The 18,507-nt window shown below is 48.2% G+C and overlaps 1 protein-coding gene and 1 pseudogene across 1 annotated transcript; both read right to left on the bottom strand.

Annotated features, from left to right (window-relative positions):
* Window positions 1–6: 6 nt before the first annotated feature.
* LOC110295367 lies at window positions 7–716 on the bottom strand (annotated as a pseudogene).
* A 3,701-nt stretch (window positions 717–4,417) lies between these two features.
* Window positions 4,418–13,337, bottom strand: Insig1 (insulin induced gene 1). The gene is made up of 5 exons (XM_021162628.2): window positions 12,889–13,337; window positions 10,965–11,089; window positions 9,981–10,147; window positions 9,456–9,555; window positions 4,418–6,274 (listed from the first exon to the last, which is right to left on the bottom strand). Exons 1-5 carry the CDS (start codon window positions 13,244–13,246, stop codon window positions 6,245–6,247), a joined length of 780 nt encoding a protein of 259 aa, XP_021018287.1. The 5' UTR covers window positions 13,247–13,337; the 3' UTR covers window positions 4,418–6,244.
* Between the last annotated feature and the right edge of the window lie 5,170 nt (window positions 13,338–18,507).

Genomic DNA, 18,507 nt, shown 5'->3' with positions numbered 1-18,507 from the left:
ATTGGAAGAATTGAATACAAAACCAAACGGTGAAGCCAGCATGTTCACAGTGCTTGGCCTCTCACTGGGAAGCTGAAAGATGTCCTTGAATAAGATCCTGAATTCGGGACAGAATGATCTCATTGGAGCTGCTGCAGTTTTCTGGAGCGTATGGTGGGTCTATAGTCAGAACCCCAGCCACACAGAGAGTCCTCTGTGCATCCCCCTGCTCGGTGACAGGGATGTGGTTCTTCTCCAGCCATTTCTTGAGGCTGGTCCTCTTCTCTTCCAGAACCTCGGGGCTGTATCCTTTACAGTCTCCAGCTGTAAACACATGCATCAGCTTCTCCCGCACTCTGTGGTCCCCTTCACTTACGGTCTCCACAGTCTGCACAGAGTGGCCCATGATTCCAGTCACAGACAATCTGCCATCTTCAAGGAAGTTTACGAGGACAATGTTGGCAGAGACTGGGTCTGTGGTTAGAAGCCATCCTTTATACTCTCACAGGCTATCACTCTCACTTCTTTATAAACGTAATCTTCCCATTCTAAGGGGCTTTTCTTCATCCATTCGCTCATGGTTACCAGCTGGCTAGATACTTTCTAGATGATTCTCCGCGGGGTTTGCGCCAATTTTCTCGTAAAGTGCTGAGGACCCGTTAGCGAAGCTCTAGAGCTCGAAGAGCAGGTCCTGCCCTGAGGCCGCCATACCCAGAGCTCTGCACGACCCAGGGAAACGCCGCACAGACCCTTGGCCACATTTCTACTTGTTGTTTGTTTTTTTTTTTTCCAATTTTTTATTAGGTATTTTCTTCATTTACATTTTAAATGCTATCCCCCAAACCCTCCCCTCCCTGCATCCCACCTTTGACCCTTTAGTTCCTGGATGAAACACACACACAGCCTTTATATTTACAATAAGCCTTAAACAGTATAAAAGCTGGGCAGCTGCCTACCCTCTATGCTGCTAGAATTTACTTTGCTATCAATAACCCAAAGCTATTGCTTACTCTGGTTCATCTGGGCTGCTCTTAACTCCAACTGGCCAGCCCTTGCAGTCCTGCTCTCTTGACTTCTAACCCACAGAGGCTTCTCCTCCCTCCTCCCGCACTCTTCTTCTACTTATGGTTCTCCAACCTCAAGCCCACAAAACCTAACCCCACCTATGTCTCTTTTGCCCAACTATTGACTGTTGTCATCTTTATTTACCAATCAGAAATAACTTGGGACCAAGGTATACATGAGGACTCGCTCATCTCTGGGATTACCAGACCTTAGAGCCTGCACTTAACATTACAATAGATAAGGGGACTGAAACCCTTCCTGGTTGCTGCTGGTTTTAAAATCTGAGACACTATGACTAGCAAATTTTTTTCTCGGTTGACAAAGGGAGCCAGTTCCATTTCTGCCTCCTTAGACTCCAAATCCTGGCTTGTTTCAGCTGTAACAACATCCATTATTTCCTGCATAGAGACCACAGAGCCTCTCCTCCCAAACTGGTTGGGAACCACATAGTTCACCTTAGTAGAATCCCACAAGACAGGACATAGCTTCGAATCTCTTATGCCCGGCCATCTTTGATAGAAATGACTTGAGAGATTTTCTGTTTTGCCTCCTGCCGTCACAACCCTCTGCAGTAGTGAATGCTCTTCAGAAGAGGAAGGGCGACCCTCAGGGACATTCATCACTGGGGTGGTATCTCTCCATTTCAGTCATCCCTGGGGCTGTCCCTTTGATGCCTCTGCTAGAAACCTGTGGATTGGGTAGAGTCTAGAGTGTTTCTGGTTCAGCTTCCTTCTCTCCTCTCCCTCCCTCCTCCTCTCCTTCTCCCTCCTCCTCTCCATCCCTTCTTCCCTTTCACCTTCCTTCTGTGTTGAGGCCCCTCCAGACAAATGGTCTGTGCATTCCTGCTTGTCTCCAAAGTCCTGCAGCCTACCAGACATCATCGCTGTACTTCTATTTGAGGGTCAAGTAGTCTTGGTGTCTCCTGGTCACACATCCAGCCTCTGGTGAGGTCCAGATTCTAGTTGTGTTGCTCTAGGGAGCTTCACATGGCCTGTTGACTCTCCAGAGGTCAGGAGTTGAAGGCCCAGGTGTGAGTAGGTCTGCTACCTTGGGAAGTGGGGGTGGGGGGTGTGTTCCATGCCTCTGCCCCTCAGAGAGGCTCTGGCCTCCTAGGGCTTATGAATAAAATGGCTCAGTCCAGTCCCAAGGGTGTTCTAACCTTGAATTTTGTCAGTGGTTTGAATAAAAATGTTCCCCACCCCTACAGGCCCATAAAGAGTGGCACTATTAGAAGGTATGGCCTTGTTGGAGGAAAAGTGTCACTAGGGGGTGGGCTTTGAGGTTTCAGCTCAAGCCAGGCCCAGTGTCTATCTCTTTGTCTCTTCCTGCCAACCCAGCTGTAGAACTCTCAGCTCTTTCTTCATCACCATGCGTGCCTGTGTGCCACCATAATAGACTGAACCCCTGAACTGTAAGCCAGCCCCAATTAAATGTTTTCCTTTGTAAGAGTTGCCTTGGTCATGGTGTCTCTTCACAGCAATGGAAACACAAACTTCCGACAGGTTTCTATGCTATTTTCCATCAGTGCCCATTTGTCTCAATTTCTGTCCTTATAAGGGCACCAGCCATTTGGGATTAGGGTCACCTAGCGGTCTTTCATTAGTCAGACTTCTCTAGCGTGGATAGACACTGTAAAAGGACTTTATTAGAAGCAAGTCTGCGCTGTTGGTGGTTGGGACTTAAACTCTCTTTCAAGTGTGGGCACAATTAACCCAGAATGTAAGGCAGGGTCCAGTGAGATCCTCAGAGAGACAGAATGCACTTCTGCTCTTAGATGGAAAGTGGAGGCCAGGCATCCTGAGACAGGTATGCTTTCCTGGATCTGGCTCCCTTCTTCCTTCAGACAACCCAGGGAGGGCCTGGGAATTTCTGATGTTCCTAACAGCACAGCACGGGACTGAGATTAGCAGCTAGCCTTATGACTGCCACTACTTTCTTAAACCCCATACCTGAGCACTGAACTAAGCTCCCCCCCTCCCCTTTTCCTTATTCTCTCTCCCTCCCTCCTCATCCCAGTAAGTGTGAAAATTCAGGTATGGGGCCGGGGGAGCAGGGGAGATGGCTCTGACTGCTTTTCCAGAGGTCCCGTCAATTCCCAGCAACCACATGGTGGCTTACAACCATCTCTAGTGATATCTGATATATCTGAAGACAGCTAGTGTACTCACATAAATAAATCTTAAAAACAAATATTCAGGTATGTCTTAGAAGCATCTATGAGAAAATCCGGAGTATTTTTTGGGTATCAGGACTCTTCTATTCCTGGACCCGTTTCTTGTCTGTCAATAAAAGGGACTCCCATCTGTTGTCTGTTTATGAACCTTCTCCTAACCCAAGTGTAAACCACAAGGCAAGTGGGCTGGGAGCAGGCTAGCTTCCCAGAGCACTTGAGTCTGTTACGATTTTGTGCTGATCCTAAGGCTGTGTTGTTTTAGTATGAGTCTGAAGCTCCAGGGGAAAGAGGATGTAGCTACAGGTTGTCTGGCTCTATGGGGGCAAAAAAAGCAGGTAGGAGATGCTGGCCAGCCTTTTCACACTTTACCCAATCTGTCAGGAATTGTTCCATATAAGGGCACAGGGATTTGAAGAACTTGGTAAATGTGGTCACTGTCCATCATGAGCCCCTATTGACTTCTCAAATGGCTTCAGAGAGTGGAGTAGGAGTATTTTGTCCACCTTATACCATGCCTTTCCCGAAATGGTAGTTTGTACAAAGACCAGTAAAAATTCGGGTGAAATTTAGCCTGCAAAATACAAGTTTAGAGTGAGCTTCACTCTGCTGGGGCTGTCGCCACACACTAGGGTTCCCTCTGCAAATGCTTGGTGTCCAGAGAACGTGCACACTAGCATCCCAACCACAGTCACTATCTGTGTCAACCCTGACTCAGATGCTGTGGGAACCTACAGTTTGGGTTTGTGTTACAATGCACTAGGGCAACTGCAATGGGCCGTTGGTGCTCAAAGTGCCCGAAATTCCAGCAATTGGGCGGTTAAGCATGGTGGGGTGCTCTGGATTGAAGGGAATCTGTGTTAAGCCTGTTGGGACTATTCTAGAAGTAGAGTGCCTTCTTTCAGCACTTAAGGAGCACAAGAGGCTTTTCTGCATATAGTCACCAATCACTTGACCTTAAATCCTGAACAAGAACAGATGAGCATCCTATTACCTGCTACATCACTCTGGATACCAGCAGGAGGGGCAGTGGCAAATTTTTGCTCCATTTAGCTCCTACCTCATAGGAAACACCCTCACACGACACTTCCCAAAGTGTATATCAAGATTCCATCACACAAGAAAACCCCTTTCCCCAGAAACCCAACACTCTGGGCAAAAGTGCCAGTCTCCTCCAAAAGAAAACCTCAGGAATACAACAGCTGGTTTTGAACCTTTAATAAAAGTAAAAAAAGAATGCAAAAGAACACAATGCTGCAAACTTAGCACGGACACGAACCTCGCTGGGTGTTCAGATCAGGAGAGTGAGTGTGCTCGGTACTAGTTACCATTTGTACAAACTCAGTCACTTTGGTTTGTTGTAACTGCTATAACTATTGGCAAAAGCATCCTTCAGATTCACTTTTTTGGGCTACATTATTTCTAACATTTATTTCCAGTTTAAGAGAAAAGAAAAAACTCATTGTATACATTGTGCATCACCAAGATCACTTATTTTTCTTCCAGTCACGGTGGCTTGTGCAAGACACTCAAGTCTTAGCTGAAGAATGTCTTCAAAGTACCAATCATTTGTTTTTATTTCCAGGAAACTTTAAGGACCATCCCAAAGTCTAGCACAACCCATTTTCTTTTAGCTAAAGTAGTTTCAGAAAACAAAGGTTTAATTCAAACATTTCCCTCAAAAAAATAAAAAAAAAACAAAAACAACAACCCCCTATGAGGAGCCCTGCGAGGGTTAACCCAAACCCAGGTGTCCACAGGCACAGCTTCTGCCCCGCCTGCGGACCAACGACTGCGTCAGCAAGTCAGTTCCATATAATTTAAAACAAACACATTTTGGAATACAAAAATGGTAAATTTGTAAGTAAAAATCACTGAACTCACAAAGCTGGAGTATGTCAGAGGACTAGTGTGCAGTGGAGGGTATGACTGAGGGACGTCACGGCTGACACAGTATTGCTGAGTGTGCCTCCACGCACCTCTGAAATGACCCGAGAACCCTTCTCCGGAACAGCTCGTGCGGTAACAAAAATTACAAAATAAATATTTACGAGAATACAAGGCTCAGATTGGTTTTCATACACATTGCACTTGAAGTTGAAGACCCAATCCTTGCAAGTTAGGTCCCACGTGTTGTGTTCTATGCTGTCCAACGCACATAGGACACTGCGTAATTAACACAGTGACACTCAACCTGTTACAAAGCAATCACAGATTGCAAGCTCCACAGGGCTGTGGAAAAGTCCTCTCCACCCTGGAGTGACAGAGACACAATTTCGGCTCATTATGACTGAAACAGCAGACAGCGACTCACTCTTAAGATGGTCCAGAGCTTGGATAAAACTTCTCTTAAATTGAGGTGAGAAGTCCAGCATCCCAGTGCAGAATCCTGACTTTGTGCTGCCCTTGGCTTTCAGTAAGATTGTCGTCTACAAACCTCCTGGCAGTAAAAAGCACAGTTCCCACACTGATGAAACCCACATGTGAGTGCCAGCCTGAGCGTGACCTAGAGAGATGGCTGCACTATAGGTCCTACTGGGAGATGACCTTCCTCTAACTCACTGCTGCTCTCAACCCCTCCTTACACAACCCTATATTTTAATTCTGGATAAATATTCTTACTACACACACTTCATCTCTGTTAAGCACCATCTACCTCCCTCCTTTGGGCACTGACACCAAACTGCTAGTTGGTAATTCATTTTGATTCAAGGCTTTGAAATATGGCATTTGCTTTGAATGATGAGTGAACTCTAATACTCGGGAAACTGCCCCCCTTGACCCAACTCTCACATACAGCCTGGGATGGAATGTTCCAAAGAAGACAGGTGTGAGGGTGGGGGAGCAAGGTAAGACTTTTAGGTAAGTAGTCCTTGCCTCCATTTGCTACTCTAGACTAAGTGAACACGTCTTTAGGAGTCATTTATCGTCAGCCCAGTCTAAATGGAACATTGAGAAAAAGATCATCTTCATCACACCCAGGACCAGTGTCTCCACATCCTGCTTCCACTCTGAACCATGTGCTGAAGCTCAGTCACTGTGAGGCTTTTCCGGAACACCCTGTGGAAAAAAAGAAAAAGAAAAATCAGTGCTTAAATGTTGGGGCTAAATGACTGCCTGCGGACGATGACAGGCTCAGGGTGAGCCCCTCTATTGCCCTTCAGGCTGCCAAGCAAGCACCTATCAAGTTACGCCAATCTCGACCTCAGAGAGAGTGGTGCTGCTAATGCCTTCCTATAAAGCCTGTTATGTACAAGCCAGACGATGACAACTACATGACTAAGCTTCTAGCCACAGGGAACAGCCCTATCAAAGCCCTGCCACCCACGCCAAGGTAGGACAGGTGCACCAGAGAGCTGACCCGGTGGAACTGTTTTAAATGCGATTTACTTATGGAAAAGGTAAGTGGCTTTTGCTGGAGCCTGTCAGGTCAAGCCAGGAGTCGCTGCTTCTGCTAGGCCTGCAGAACTGATCATGTAGAGGATGCTGTCTCCTGGGCAGAGCTGATTGGACAGAACAACCACAAGCTGCCAATGAGGAGAGAGAAACCTCAATTCACACCTCCTCTGGGAGCCAAGACCTCCTGTTCTGTCCAGGTGTTCCAAATTCAGCAGCCATTGTTAGAGAATCCTATACCCACGAGTGACGGATAGAAATGGGAACTGAGTCAAGCCACCTAGGAGTGTGGCACTACTTCTAGAAAACGGGCTTCCCTAAAAGTTGACATAAGGAAGTCTCTAAGCAAACTTAAAGTAATTTAAGTATTTTTCTTCTTCCTGATTTTGAGTATAGTCCAGGCTTGTCTTGAACTCAAAGAGATTTATGTTTCTGTCTCTCAAATTCTGGATTAAAGGCATGCACCACATCTAACCTAGACTCTTGACAAGTTACTTGCAAAGAAAAACCAAGCCGCCAAATTATACTATTTACTGATTCCACAAACAAAATACAATTTTAGAATGTACAGTCTTCAGGAGACTAAAACTAGGTTTTTATTTGTGAAAAGGGCAAAAGACCCAAAAAGCCACCGGTGGGCTGAGGCTCACTGGAACACGGGGACCTGGCTGCCCACTAGGGCTAATGATGCAGTGTGTCGAAACACGTCAAGCCTGCACCTGGGACACAGATTTGTATTCAACTGTTTTCATATGCATTTGCAGGACAACGGTTAAAGGGTCAGGTGATATTGTAATGAGTAGCATGGTTCAAAGGCACACACTTGAGCAAACATCAAGTCCCAAATTTAAAACACATCAGTAATGGCTTCTACTTCATAGAGGCTCCATCAGTAGCAGTGGACATGGTCAGCAAGCGGCATGGACAAGTCAGTAGTCCGCAGATGTGTCTCGGTGACTCAGCTGTTTCAGCAGTCACACAGCAGAGACACTGAGTCTAAAAGTAGGTGCAAGCTCTATAGTTAGTGTCCCTGTGAGGTGAGGTGACAAGAGGCTGATATACAATTGGCTGCTATTTGCAATCTGAAACTTCACTTTTCTGAGAAAAGTTTTTAAATGCAAATAGCAACAACTGCATGAAAAGTAATGGTGACATTGCTTTTCTTTAAGCATACAGGCTGACAACAAACCTGCTGTATTTTCAGACACACAGAACAAAGGGCCATAGAGGAAACAAAGCTACCACCCAGAAGACCTGCTCCAATGCTCTAAGCAGTCCCTGGCTTGCACGCCCTTGTAAGTAACCAGACTCATGAGAAGTGCAAGCAGGAACAAAGAGGCCTGACAAACAGAAGGAGGGCAGCAAGGGTTCCTAGAATGAGTCTTCAAGCTTGCTTCCTGTCAGTCATCACTAGGTATCTAGACTGCACACACCCCCCAGTGTCTGCTCCTCCCTGAGCACGCTGACTTGCTAAAAGGACAAGAAAGCCTTGGCCTCCACAAGCTTCCTCAGAGTAGCGGTAGCTATTGATTTTGCTACCACTGATTTTGCTAACTCCTTTCTGGCAGAAATCAGTCAACCTCCTTGGGGACAACTTAGTCCAAAAGTCCGAGAACCTCTCTGCCAGACTATGAACAAACCTCACGGCACAGGCAGCAGGAGCCCTTCCCTTCCACTGTTACCCCCGTCCCCGGGGCTGTGATGAGGGGGGCTAGCATGGGAGGGAGAAGGGCCTTCTTGTTTTCACGTGTCATGGATTTTTTTTTTTACCCAGCTTGGGCAGGAGTTATTTTTTGTTTCAAGATAAGGTCTCTATGTGCAGCCCACACCAGCCTCAACCCTCCTGGCTTCAGCCTCCTGGGTGTGGGATTACAGGTGTGTCCCATCATGACCGGCTGGCTTCTGGTAAGATTTTTAATACTGAGGAAAGCTTTCTAACTCTCTCTTACGGAGGGTTCAGTTTCGGACTGGCTGTGATCTTTAGAGGGTTAGCAGGAACAGAAGAGAAAGACACCTCAAGTTCTATCCTTTAACAGTGACATTTTTTGAGATATCCAAGCGGCCTTCAAATTCAACTTCATGTCACATGACTATTTAAAAATAACCTGAAATACTGAGAACAGCACCAAGAGAAAGCCCCAGCACTCATTTCTGTGCACAGTGGCTCTTTCTAGTCACCTTTCTGTAAAGCTCTCTTTACTTCAGCCCACGGGACAAAGTCATCTTGAAATAACATCCACGTTTATTTTTAAAATTACAGTGTGCTAAAGTGGCAATTGCTGCCTGATGAAGAGTCTTGCTACCAGACTCTGAATTCAGCTGCCCAGCAGCCTCGAAAGTAGCTCTGGATATAAGGAGGTGGCACTGCTTTCTCTCCCAGGGAGAAGAGACATAGTACTCAGACAAGACGGTTCCTTTACACAGTTGTTCCTTCCCGTGCTCTCTGGATGGTTCCTTACCTGTGCATGGCTTTCGGTGCCTTTTGCCAGGGCAGTGCTTGCTGACCCAAGCTGTTGCCTGGTTTGTCCAGATAAGAAACACTACCCCAGTACTGTCTGCATCCACTGATTTGCTAACAGATGCCTGGGAGCTCCTGACAACTGTGCTGCCTAATCTAATGGCTATATGAGCTCAGAGAAACCACAGGACACAGACCAAGGCATGCAGAAACTCTGGCTGCTTTCTAGCATGAATCAATGTTTACAAATCTATACATCATAACCTAGGGAGGACCCAGCTAGATACCATTTTATATTTAACATCAACTGTTGCTAATGAATCTGAGTAAGACATGCATCAACAAGGTGTGTGTCAAGTGCCCAGGGACAGCAACTGCTGCACTTACCATAGCTAACTGTCGTCCTATGTTTCCCACTGTGACACCTCCTGAGAAAAATATACAGGGGAGCCAAGAACGGATATAGAGGAAATCAGGGGACGTGTACCTAGGGAGAAAAACAAAACAGACTTAACTATGCAGGCAGCTTGTGGTCCAGGATCCTGTAATGTGGGTGAGGGAGACAATTGTGGGCTAAAGTTATCAAATGTGTCATGTTTTATGGTCACCAGACTTTCCTCTTACCAACTTATTAATGGTGAGTAGTTATTGTTTTTTTCCCCTTGTGTAGTCTTGACTATCCTGGAACTCATTCTGTAACCAGGCTCACCTTGAACTCAAGAGATCCTACTGCCTCTCTCTGCCTGAGTACTGGGATAAAAGGCATGAATCACCCCTAACCCAACTGAGTGGTGAGTTGTCAATATGCATTGAAAAAAAGCACTTCAAGATTTTCATGTTATTTTGCATAAAAATCATTTACATTTTAACAGGTGTTATAAAACCAAAGTAATATTCTAAATTCGAACTTACTGATAGACACCATTATACACAAGAAACTGAGTGATCAGCGTAGCTAGGAAGGCGATGGTAATCCCAAGCCCAAGGCCGCTCCGGGAACGATCAAATGTCCACCACAAACCCAAAGAGAGGGCGGCTAAAGTCAAGGACAGCTGGACATTATTGGCAAAATCTAATTTCTAGTGATTCAAAAGTTAAGGAAACATTTTATAATTTATCATAAAAAAACCCCTAAACCTCAGAATTACATACAGAGTATATCACTATATAGTAACTGTCTGCTTCTAATGATGGTACATGACCAATCCTGAGACCCCCAGTGAGGACCAGTCAGAGCGCTGGCTTCTAATAGTGAACTTTCTGACAGCTGGGAGCTAAGAATGCTCTCCTCCCTCCTTTACTTTTCAGTGAGTGGAAACAGGCGGGCACTACCTCATGCTGTCTCTGTGTCCTCTAGGCAGTAGATAAGCGAGTTGATTCAGCGCTTGTCAGTGAGCACTCAGAGCTGGCTGGCAGGAAAGGAAGGCCCCAAGTGCAGATACAACTTCACAAGATCTTTTACTCCAAGTTGCTCTAGAAACTTAGCATTTGAAGAGTTTACCATCAAATTGGCCATTTTCATAGAAAATGCACAAAACCACAGCAGACTGCATGAAGGGAGTATGTCAGCTATGGACAGAAGCCTGCAGGGGCCTCCTGACCAGCCTTGGGCTTCTGTGACAGAGAACAGGAACAGGGCTCTCACTATCACAGAGCACATCAGTGGGGTAGAAGGCAAGAGAGAGGACAAAAGTCCACTGAGCCACAGGAACTGAGAAGCAGAGAGTAAAGCTCTGCTTCTGCTGTTAGTACAGAGGCCCTAGGAACAGAACCCCAGAATTCCTGCCACGTGAAAGCCAAGTCATACTCTGAAGCTCAGGAACGAGGTGACGAGCAGTGTCAATATACCCTGCCACAACCCAGATGACCCTCTGCACAGACACCAACTGAGGATACGGCACTGGCGTGGTTGATGCCAACGAACACGGCAATACAGCGCATGACGCTGGCCCACTCTCTCTTGAACTTGTGTGGTTCTCCCAGGTGACTGTCAATACAGGGATACAGTAAACCGACAACAGCTGTTTAAAGAAAAACAAAACAGGATTAGGATACACTGGTAAAAAAAATCAGTCCTTGTGTGGTCATTATTAGTAGAATCCAAACCACTTATTTTCCTCGGCAGTTTTGTCACCTGTAGCACAAAGTATTACTTTACATACAGCCTGTAAGAAAAGGCTGTGGGAAGGCCACCCCACACTGCTTTCTTTTTCTCAGCCTTGACCTGGCCCCAGTGAAGACAAGTCTCACACTGTGAGGAGGGCAGGGCCCCAAGAAGGGAGAGAGCTCTGCTCTCAGTCCCAGGCTGAACAAGCCTCCTCAAGTTTGTTTCCGCATGTGTGAAATGAGGATTATGTAAGTAAAGTGGAGGGCAGAGAAGGTTCTGTGGTTCTCAGAGTTAGGAACTCTCACAAACACAGATTGGACTCCAAAACATTTGGACAGCAGAAGTTGGGCACTCCAGAAGACACAAAGAGGGTAAAACCCAGGAAGGAAGGGACTGTCTGCAGGACAAGTGGGAGCGGTCTCACGGACACAAGGCACAAGACCTCAGTCAGGCTGCCGTCCCACCTTGTCCGGTGTGAACACAGGCACTCAGCCTCAGTGGTGAAAGCGGTACCAGTCCAGCCTCATATTCAGATGAGAAACTGGTTTACTATTCCCTTTAAGTTTAAGTTCCCTTAAACTTTCATCACAAACATGATGCTTCATGTTGAAGATCAACTTTCAAATTCAAAGAACCAAACCATTATGTTTCATATGTATGGAAAAGAGAATTCAAATCTCCATCTTATTCCCCAAGGAACTATTAAATGCTGGGGATAGTAGTTTGGTGGCAGATGATTTGCCTAACATGTACGAGGCCACCTCCAGTCCAAAACAACCAAGAAACACACAACTGTCATGAGGCTGACCCTCATAATGCTGCAGGTGAGCCCGAGAGCAAGCAGCCTTGGAAATCAACAGTTAAGTGTCCTGCATCCTACATTTAACCCATGACTCAGCTACCGCACTGCACCCAAGCCCAGCATATAAAGCATAGGCAGGCAGTCAATAAAAGCTGGCTTCAAAGCAGACAGGCACTGCTCCTGCTGTCCTGTGGCTGCAGATTGGAGCAAAGATGCACCTGAGCAAATACTGCCCACCTACACAGGACAGGACAAGGACAAGCAGGGCTGAGCGGGGAGAAACACTTGACAAATGGTTATCAACGCTGTACACTGTAAGGTATGCAGGGATCTGTTGGACTGTAATTACTCAACACTTTTGGCAAAAAGCAGCAAAATGATCAAGGAAAGAAAAAAGAAGACTGTGGCACTGTTACAAGTTTCGTTGGGCCTAAGAGGTGACACCATAGGTGTGCTTAGGCCCAAAGGCTCCTTTTTTCCTCCTGTCCCAAGTCTAGTGGGCACGGAGTTCCAGAAGGGTTGGCTGATAGCCACAATCTGCAGAAGGCAGAGAAGTCTGTCCCCTGGCAACTGCCTCTTGAGCGCACGTGATGGTTTGTTTTCAGTTATCCAGCGAGGTAGCACGTTTGCTCAGGCAGCCAATAGCTGCGTGGTGCTGCCCTCACCAGTTCTCCAGGCGGCCAATCCTGGCTTCTGGTTCAACGAGACAGCTGCGACTCCTCCACTTAAACTGCCAATTATCTCCTGACCTCATCTCCATCACTAGTCCCTCCAACTTCCGCCTGTCGCTCGCCAACGTCTGGGGTTTCCTACCCTCTCCGTTCTCCTTTTCTTGTAACAAGGGTGACTTTAACAGCTGACGTGTCCCTTCATCCCCCACCCCCACCCCAAGAACAAGGAAAGGCACTCACCCGCTGCCGTGCCACAGCACGGGGGCACCCACCAGGCGGAGGAGAAGATGGTGGCTATCACCTCGTCGGGGAAGAGCGTGACATTCCGCTGGATCTGCAGCAGGTTGAGCACCAGGGCCAGAACCACGCCAAATGAGAAGAGCACTAGGCTCCGCTGCACCAAGTCGTGGTGCCAGCTGCCCGGCCGCGCGCTGCATCCTGTGGTTCCCGCTCGCTGGCCCCGGGGCGCGTGCTCAGGTTCGGGGACTCCGGGGCCCTGCGGACAAGCGGCCGCCGGAATCATGCCTCGCGGGAGGCTGTACGGCCTCGCAGCGCCCGCGCTTGGATAGCTCCAGACGTGGTCGTGCAGCCTGGGCATCGGCGTCCAGGCACACCATGGAAGGTACACGCCACGACACCAAACGTACCGCGCCCGGACGGCCCAGGAGCGGCCGCGGCCCCGCGCGGGTTCCGCTTATAAGGCAGGCTGCCACCGAAGTCATGTGACCTCACTCAGCCTATCCACCGCCCGCGCGCCCTGCTGGGGGGCGTGTCTTCAGGCGACCCCGCCCTGTCCGCGCGCCAGTCCGCTCGGGGTCTGGTGAGGCCGCAGGAACCAATGGGAGGAGGGCGGCCCATATGACGTATGCACACGCCACCGGGGGGGTGGCGCTGGTGCCCGGCACGCGCTCGAGCGCGCGCTATTCGGGCAGGCACCGGGGCGGGCACCCGGGCGGGCGGCCCGCGAGTCAGATGGTCCGATGCTGCCCTATTGCGCTGCCGGACCTCGGTTTCTGAGATAATGAGGTCCACGCAGGTCCGAAGGAAAGGACCCGGAGCGCAAACCCTCCTGAGTGCTTGAAAGACCTGGGATCGCTTGGGGTGGCTGCTCGTGGCAAGTGCTCTGCAGGTTCACAGCTCAGTCCAGGGCTCCCCTAGCCAAGACCCCACGGGCTAAAACCACAGGGTGGTGAGCAGGCCTGAAAAGGCACTGTGTGTGTGTGTGTGTGTGTGTGAGACCTTAGGTAAGGAATGTGGCTTTGTGCCAAAAGTGTAAAACAAAGTCACCCTCCTAAGCAGGCTGTTTCTCAGAGATCATGGGGGTTGTCATTTTCCCAGTATGACACGGGTGTGGGGACCTGGGTGTCTTTCCCTCACAGCCTGCCCACTCCTCTCTTAGGCGGCTCTATGCGTTGTTTGAAAGAGCTTGAAGCAGTTTTGACTTCAAGGAATGTTGCAACTTGGGTCGTTGCCATTTTCCACACTCTGGCCAGTCCAAGCATGTGAGGTTTCATGGGCATACACACACGGGGGTTGGGGACATCAGTACTGTATGCTGTATTACAGCAACATGGGAGCCTTTTTGACAGCAAGAAAGCAGGAGGGGCTGCTCAGCTCCAGCTGATAGGAAATTGTTAAAGGCAGTGAGTCTGCTGTGGGATGTAGCAGGTGCTGCCTCTACCACCCATCACCAGCTGCAAGTACTCTAGGCAGATGTTGAGAAAGCGGCACCTGTGTAAATACACACAATTTTGCCCCCAAGGAACAGACATGTCACTCATAGGAAACTTGGCCTTAAGGAACAGACATGCCAGTCACTTGCAGGAAGCTGGCTTGATGGGACAGGCCCAGACCCTGCACCCACACCCCAGCACCAAGTGTCTGTCTTGTGAGCACTGAGATGTAATTCAGTCCCTTTTTCTCAAGCCATTTTGCTTGTCTTTACAGACTCTTCCCCCGGATTTTTTTCCCTGTTGTTATAATTCTTACCAAGTAGGCTTAGAGGTTCTAATAATACTTTGTGTGTTTTTGTGATGCTTGCCTGGGGGCAGGGGTTGATATCTTCAGACAATTGCTCTGTTACCAACTTGGTTGTTTCTTCTGCTTACCCAAGCCAGTATTAAGGCAGTCTAACCTCTGCTGCTGCTTGACCATCTCATCTGCACTGGGATAAAGCAAGCTGTGGTCTTAAACCCTGGTGGCTGTTGTGGTATGCAGACCAAGGTGCCCTGTGGACCATGAAGGATACACCCTGTTGCCTGGTTCTCTGGGGTCCCACGGGGGCTGCTATGGGCTCAAGAGCAGTTTACCTCACTTTCAGTGAATGTAGGGTGATGGTAGAGAAGAGTTCAAACTGAGGCTCTTGGAGATACTGCCTGCCTATCAAAAATGATACCCAAGGCCTGCTAAGTTTGTTTTTTTTTTTAAAGCATACTGGAAATGGAAGATCAGGGGTCCCTTCTCTGGCCCTGAGGATGAGTGGGGTTGCCTGGGAGATGCTTTTGAGGTGAAGCTCCTCAGCCCTTCACTGGACCACTTCATGTTAATCATTACAGCTTGCTGATTGCAGGTGTTTCCATCTACTGAGAACTTCCCTGGGAGCCACCCAATTGCTTTTTATCTATATCTCTGCCATTCTTCCTAGGATAATACCAATGATCATTTGTGACTTCATTCTTAAAACGGACTAGATAAGGAAGGAGATTGGCTATTTTAGTGTAGTCTCACCTCTTGCTCACTGTAGACTGTTCAGAAAGTAGAATCATATCTGGGCGAGGTAATGACTTGGTCAGTAACGTGTTTGCTGAATAAGAATAAGAATAAGAAGCAGAGTGTGGTCCCTCAGAAACCACAAGGAGCCACAGATGTAGCAGTACATGTCTGTCCCAGTACTAGGGAGACAGAGAGGACCCTTGGAGCATGGTGGCTGGATCATACACCTAAAACTAAGCTCTGAGTTCAGAGAGAGACCTTGTTTCAAAAAGAGGTGGAGAGCAATTGAGGAAGACTGCTGAGATCTACCCTGACCTCCATATGCATGTGCACAAATGCACCTGGACACACACATGCCAGCTTTCACCCCTCCATTGAGCACAAGCTGCGGTTAACATATCAGCGAGAGTATGCATTTCTAAGTGTGTGTCTATGCAGAAGCCTATGTGGCTTTGCTAAGTGTTTATTTTATGAAGGCTTATAATTTTTAATGTGTGTGTGTCACATGCATGTAGGTGGCCAGAAGAAGACAGATCTCCTCAGACTGGAACTACAGATAGTTATAAGTCACCATGTGGTTCTAGGACCACACCTGGGTACTCTGCTAACCATCTCTAGTCACCCTGCTTCTGGTTTCTAAGCATTTATTTATTTTGTATGGTTGGAGGGTTGCTTCTTTCCTTCCACGTGGGTCCCAGGTATTGAATGCCAGCTTCCACCCACTGAGCCATCTTTCTAGTCCCTGTACTATGTTCTGGAGTCACACTTGATAATGGCAGAACCTGTTAATCAGGTAACCATGAACTTCAGAGTTGAAACCCCATTCGCATGCTGTACAGCTCTCCCACTGAAGGCCTCCAGTCCCGAGGTTGCTCACAGATTCAGAAGGTGTAGAGCCTTCTTCAGGGCTACTGCTGCTCCTTCACTCTTTCCAGCCTCAGGCTGCCATGAAGCTGCCGTCTGCCTCTGTGAGCTGCCTGTTCTGAGCATTCCTGCAAACAGAATCATTCACTGTGTGCTCTTTGATGGTTCTTTTAGCAATAATACTTTCAAGATTTAGCCAAGCACAGGAATGCTTTGTTTCTTTTGATGGCTGACTAGTATTCCATTATGTAGTATTCTGTATTTTGTCTGTTCCTTTACTTGGCTGATGAACATTTGAGTTGTGTCTGCTCTTTAGCTCTGTGTGTGCACAGTAAAGATGTGTGTGGTGCATAGCTCTGTGTGTGCATTTTCACTTCCCTTGGATGGAACAACATGAGTGGAATTACAAGGTCTCACAGGAAACTCCATGCCATCCTGCAGCCCCACTGGCACATTAGGAGGATCCCCGGGAGGTACTGGGCAACTGGGAGGGAAGGTCACAGGATTGTCACAGTACAGACCCCTCTTGGTTGGAAAGAGGTGAGGGGGAAGAGAGAGAAAGTCCAGCAGCTGTGGGGCTTAAACAGTTTCATTCTGGTCACTACCTGAAATAGAATAGAAGTGCCCAGTGGACTTACTGGGGATAGACAGGGGTCAAAGGACAAGGCTTCTTGGGAAGTCAGTGGTTTTTTTTTGGGGGGGGGTTCCTTAGTTGAGGGAGTGTTGTGTAGCCATGCCCTGAAAATGGGAAACTCTGCCTTGTGTGTAGGTGGTGAGGCAGGGGTGGGGGCAGAAGTCTCAGAAAGCTCAAGAGGCTTAGGAATTCATGGAGCCTCCGTGGAGATCATCATCTAAGCTGTAAGCAGTTGCTGGGGAGAGGAGATAGAGATGTCTTCAAAGCATGCAAGGAGCTCCAGGGATGCAGATTCTGTGAGTCCTTAATCATGCTGGAGTAAGTCATAAAAAACAAAACAAAATGCTACTGTGTGTGTGTGTGTGTGTGTGTGTGTGTGTGTGTGTGTGTGCTCACTTCCACAGCATGTGTGTGGAAGACAGAGGACAACTTTTGGGAGTGGGTTCTCTCTACAATGTGGATCCCAGGAATTGACCTCACATTATCAGACTTGGTGGTGGGCAGACACCCTTACTCACTGAGCCATCTTTGCAGCCTGTAGTGGGCCCTTTGGTGACAACTTTGTGTCACCCACGCTCATATAATTATTCGGAATAGATCCACTGGTTATCTAATCTAGACTCAGTGAAATGGTTTCTTTGGTCTGTAGTCACTGCCCTCCCTGGGATGAGTGGACATTTAGTCACACTCTCCAGGAAAAAAAAAATCACAGCACAGGGAGCAAGGACTGATGTCAGGGAATGAGTGGGAGTTTGCAGTTGGGAAGGTTGGGGTAGGGGAATTGATCTCTTGGGATTGAGGGCTTGAGGAGATCTGTGATGGCAACGCCACTTGCAAGCTATGGTGACTCTCTGTGTCACTCTCTAGGCCAGTAGATAGGCTCCTAGATTTTCGCTTGTAGAGGAAAAAAGTAGGACAGTGGGATCAGGGAAGTCAGATTGGGGCCTGGTGTTTGATGGGTTCATATCCTGCCTCAAGCCTTGTGAGGCAGAGGGAAAAGCAGGGAGCAGTTGGGAAGAGGCTGTAGCCTGGGAAGAACCCATGTGGAATTAGATTCCTGCTTTTACTTGCATTGATTCTAGAGGCAGGCTGCACTTGAGCCCATGGAATAGAAGTGCCGAGGTAGCAGACCTGGGGAAGAGGAGGGCTACTTAAAGACAGGCCTAGGCCAGCAGAAGCAGAGGACACTGGATTGTTAAACACCTCACTGCTTCCTTCTGGTGTGATCTGCAAGGATTAGCTGGTGTAAGGCTAAAGGCAGGGAACTTAGGGAAGGGCCTCTTTGGAGAACTTGACTACTGATTACTTGGAAGTCAGATAACAGTTTAGTTTCAGTTTGTTGACAAGGGACTTTAGCACAGGTTAGTCAGGCTGTTTTGCTCTGCCCTCTGGCAGCTGGGCCTGGTGCAGCAGCCCATGGGAACCAGGAAAATTATATGACACTTCTGGTCCCCGGTGGGCATCTGGTGAAGAGCCCAGCCATGTGGGGTGGAGTTGAAGATGAGCACTTCATGGGGAGATACTGCCCATATGAGGCAAAGTGCAAACCAGCCTGATGACCTGGGCTGCTGGGCTGCTGGGCTGCTGGGCTGCTGGGCTACTGGGCGGCTGGGCTGCTGGGCTGCTGGGCGGCTGGGCGGCTGGGCAGC

Source organism: Mus caroli, chromosome 5 (assembly GCF_900094665.2).
Source record: "Mus caroli chromosome 5, CAROLI_EIJ_v1.1, whole genome shotgun sequence".
In the NCBI taxonomy this organism is placed as follows: Eukaryota; Metazoa; Chordata; class Mammalia; order Rodentia; family Muridae; genus Mus; species Mus caroli.
Note: the sequence above shows the minus strand (reverse complement) of the source record. Positions and strands in the feature narration are given on the sequence as shown.

Coding starts and splice junctions, on each gene's coding strand:
- Insig1 (XM_021162628.2), bottom strand. CDS start 13,246: ATGCCCAGGCTGCACGACCACGTCTGGAGCTATCCAAGCGCGGGCGCT. Junction 10,148..10,964: donor GCATCAACCACGCCAGTGCC/GTATCCTCAGTT, acceptor TTGAATCACTAG/AAATTAGATTTTGCCAATAA. Junction 9,556..9,980: donor GTGTATAATGGTGTCTATCA/GTAAGTTCGAAT, acceptor TTTTCTCCCTAG/GTACACGTCCCCTGATTTCC.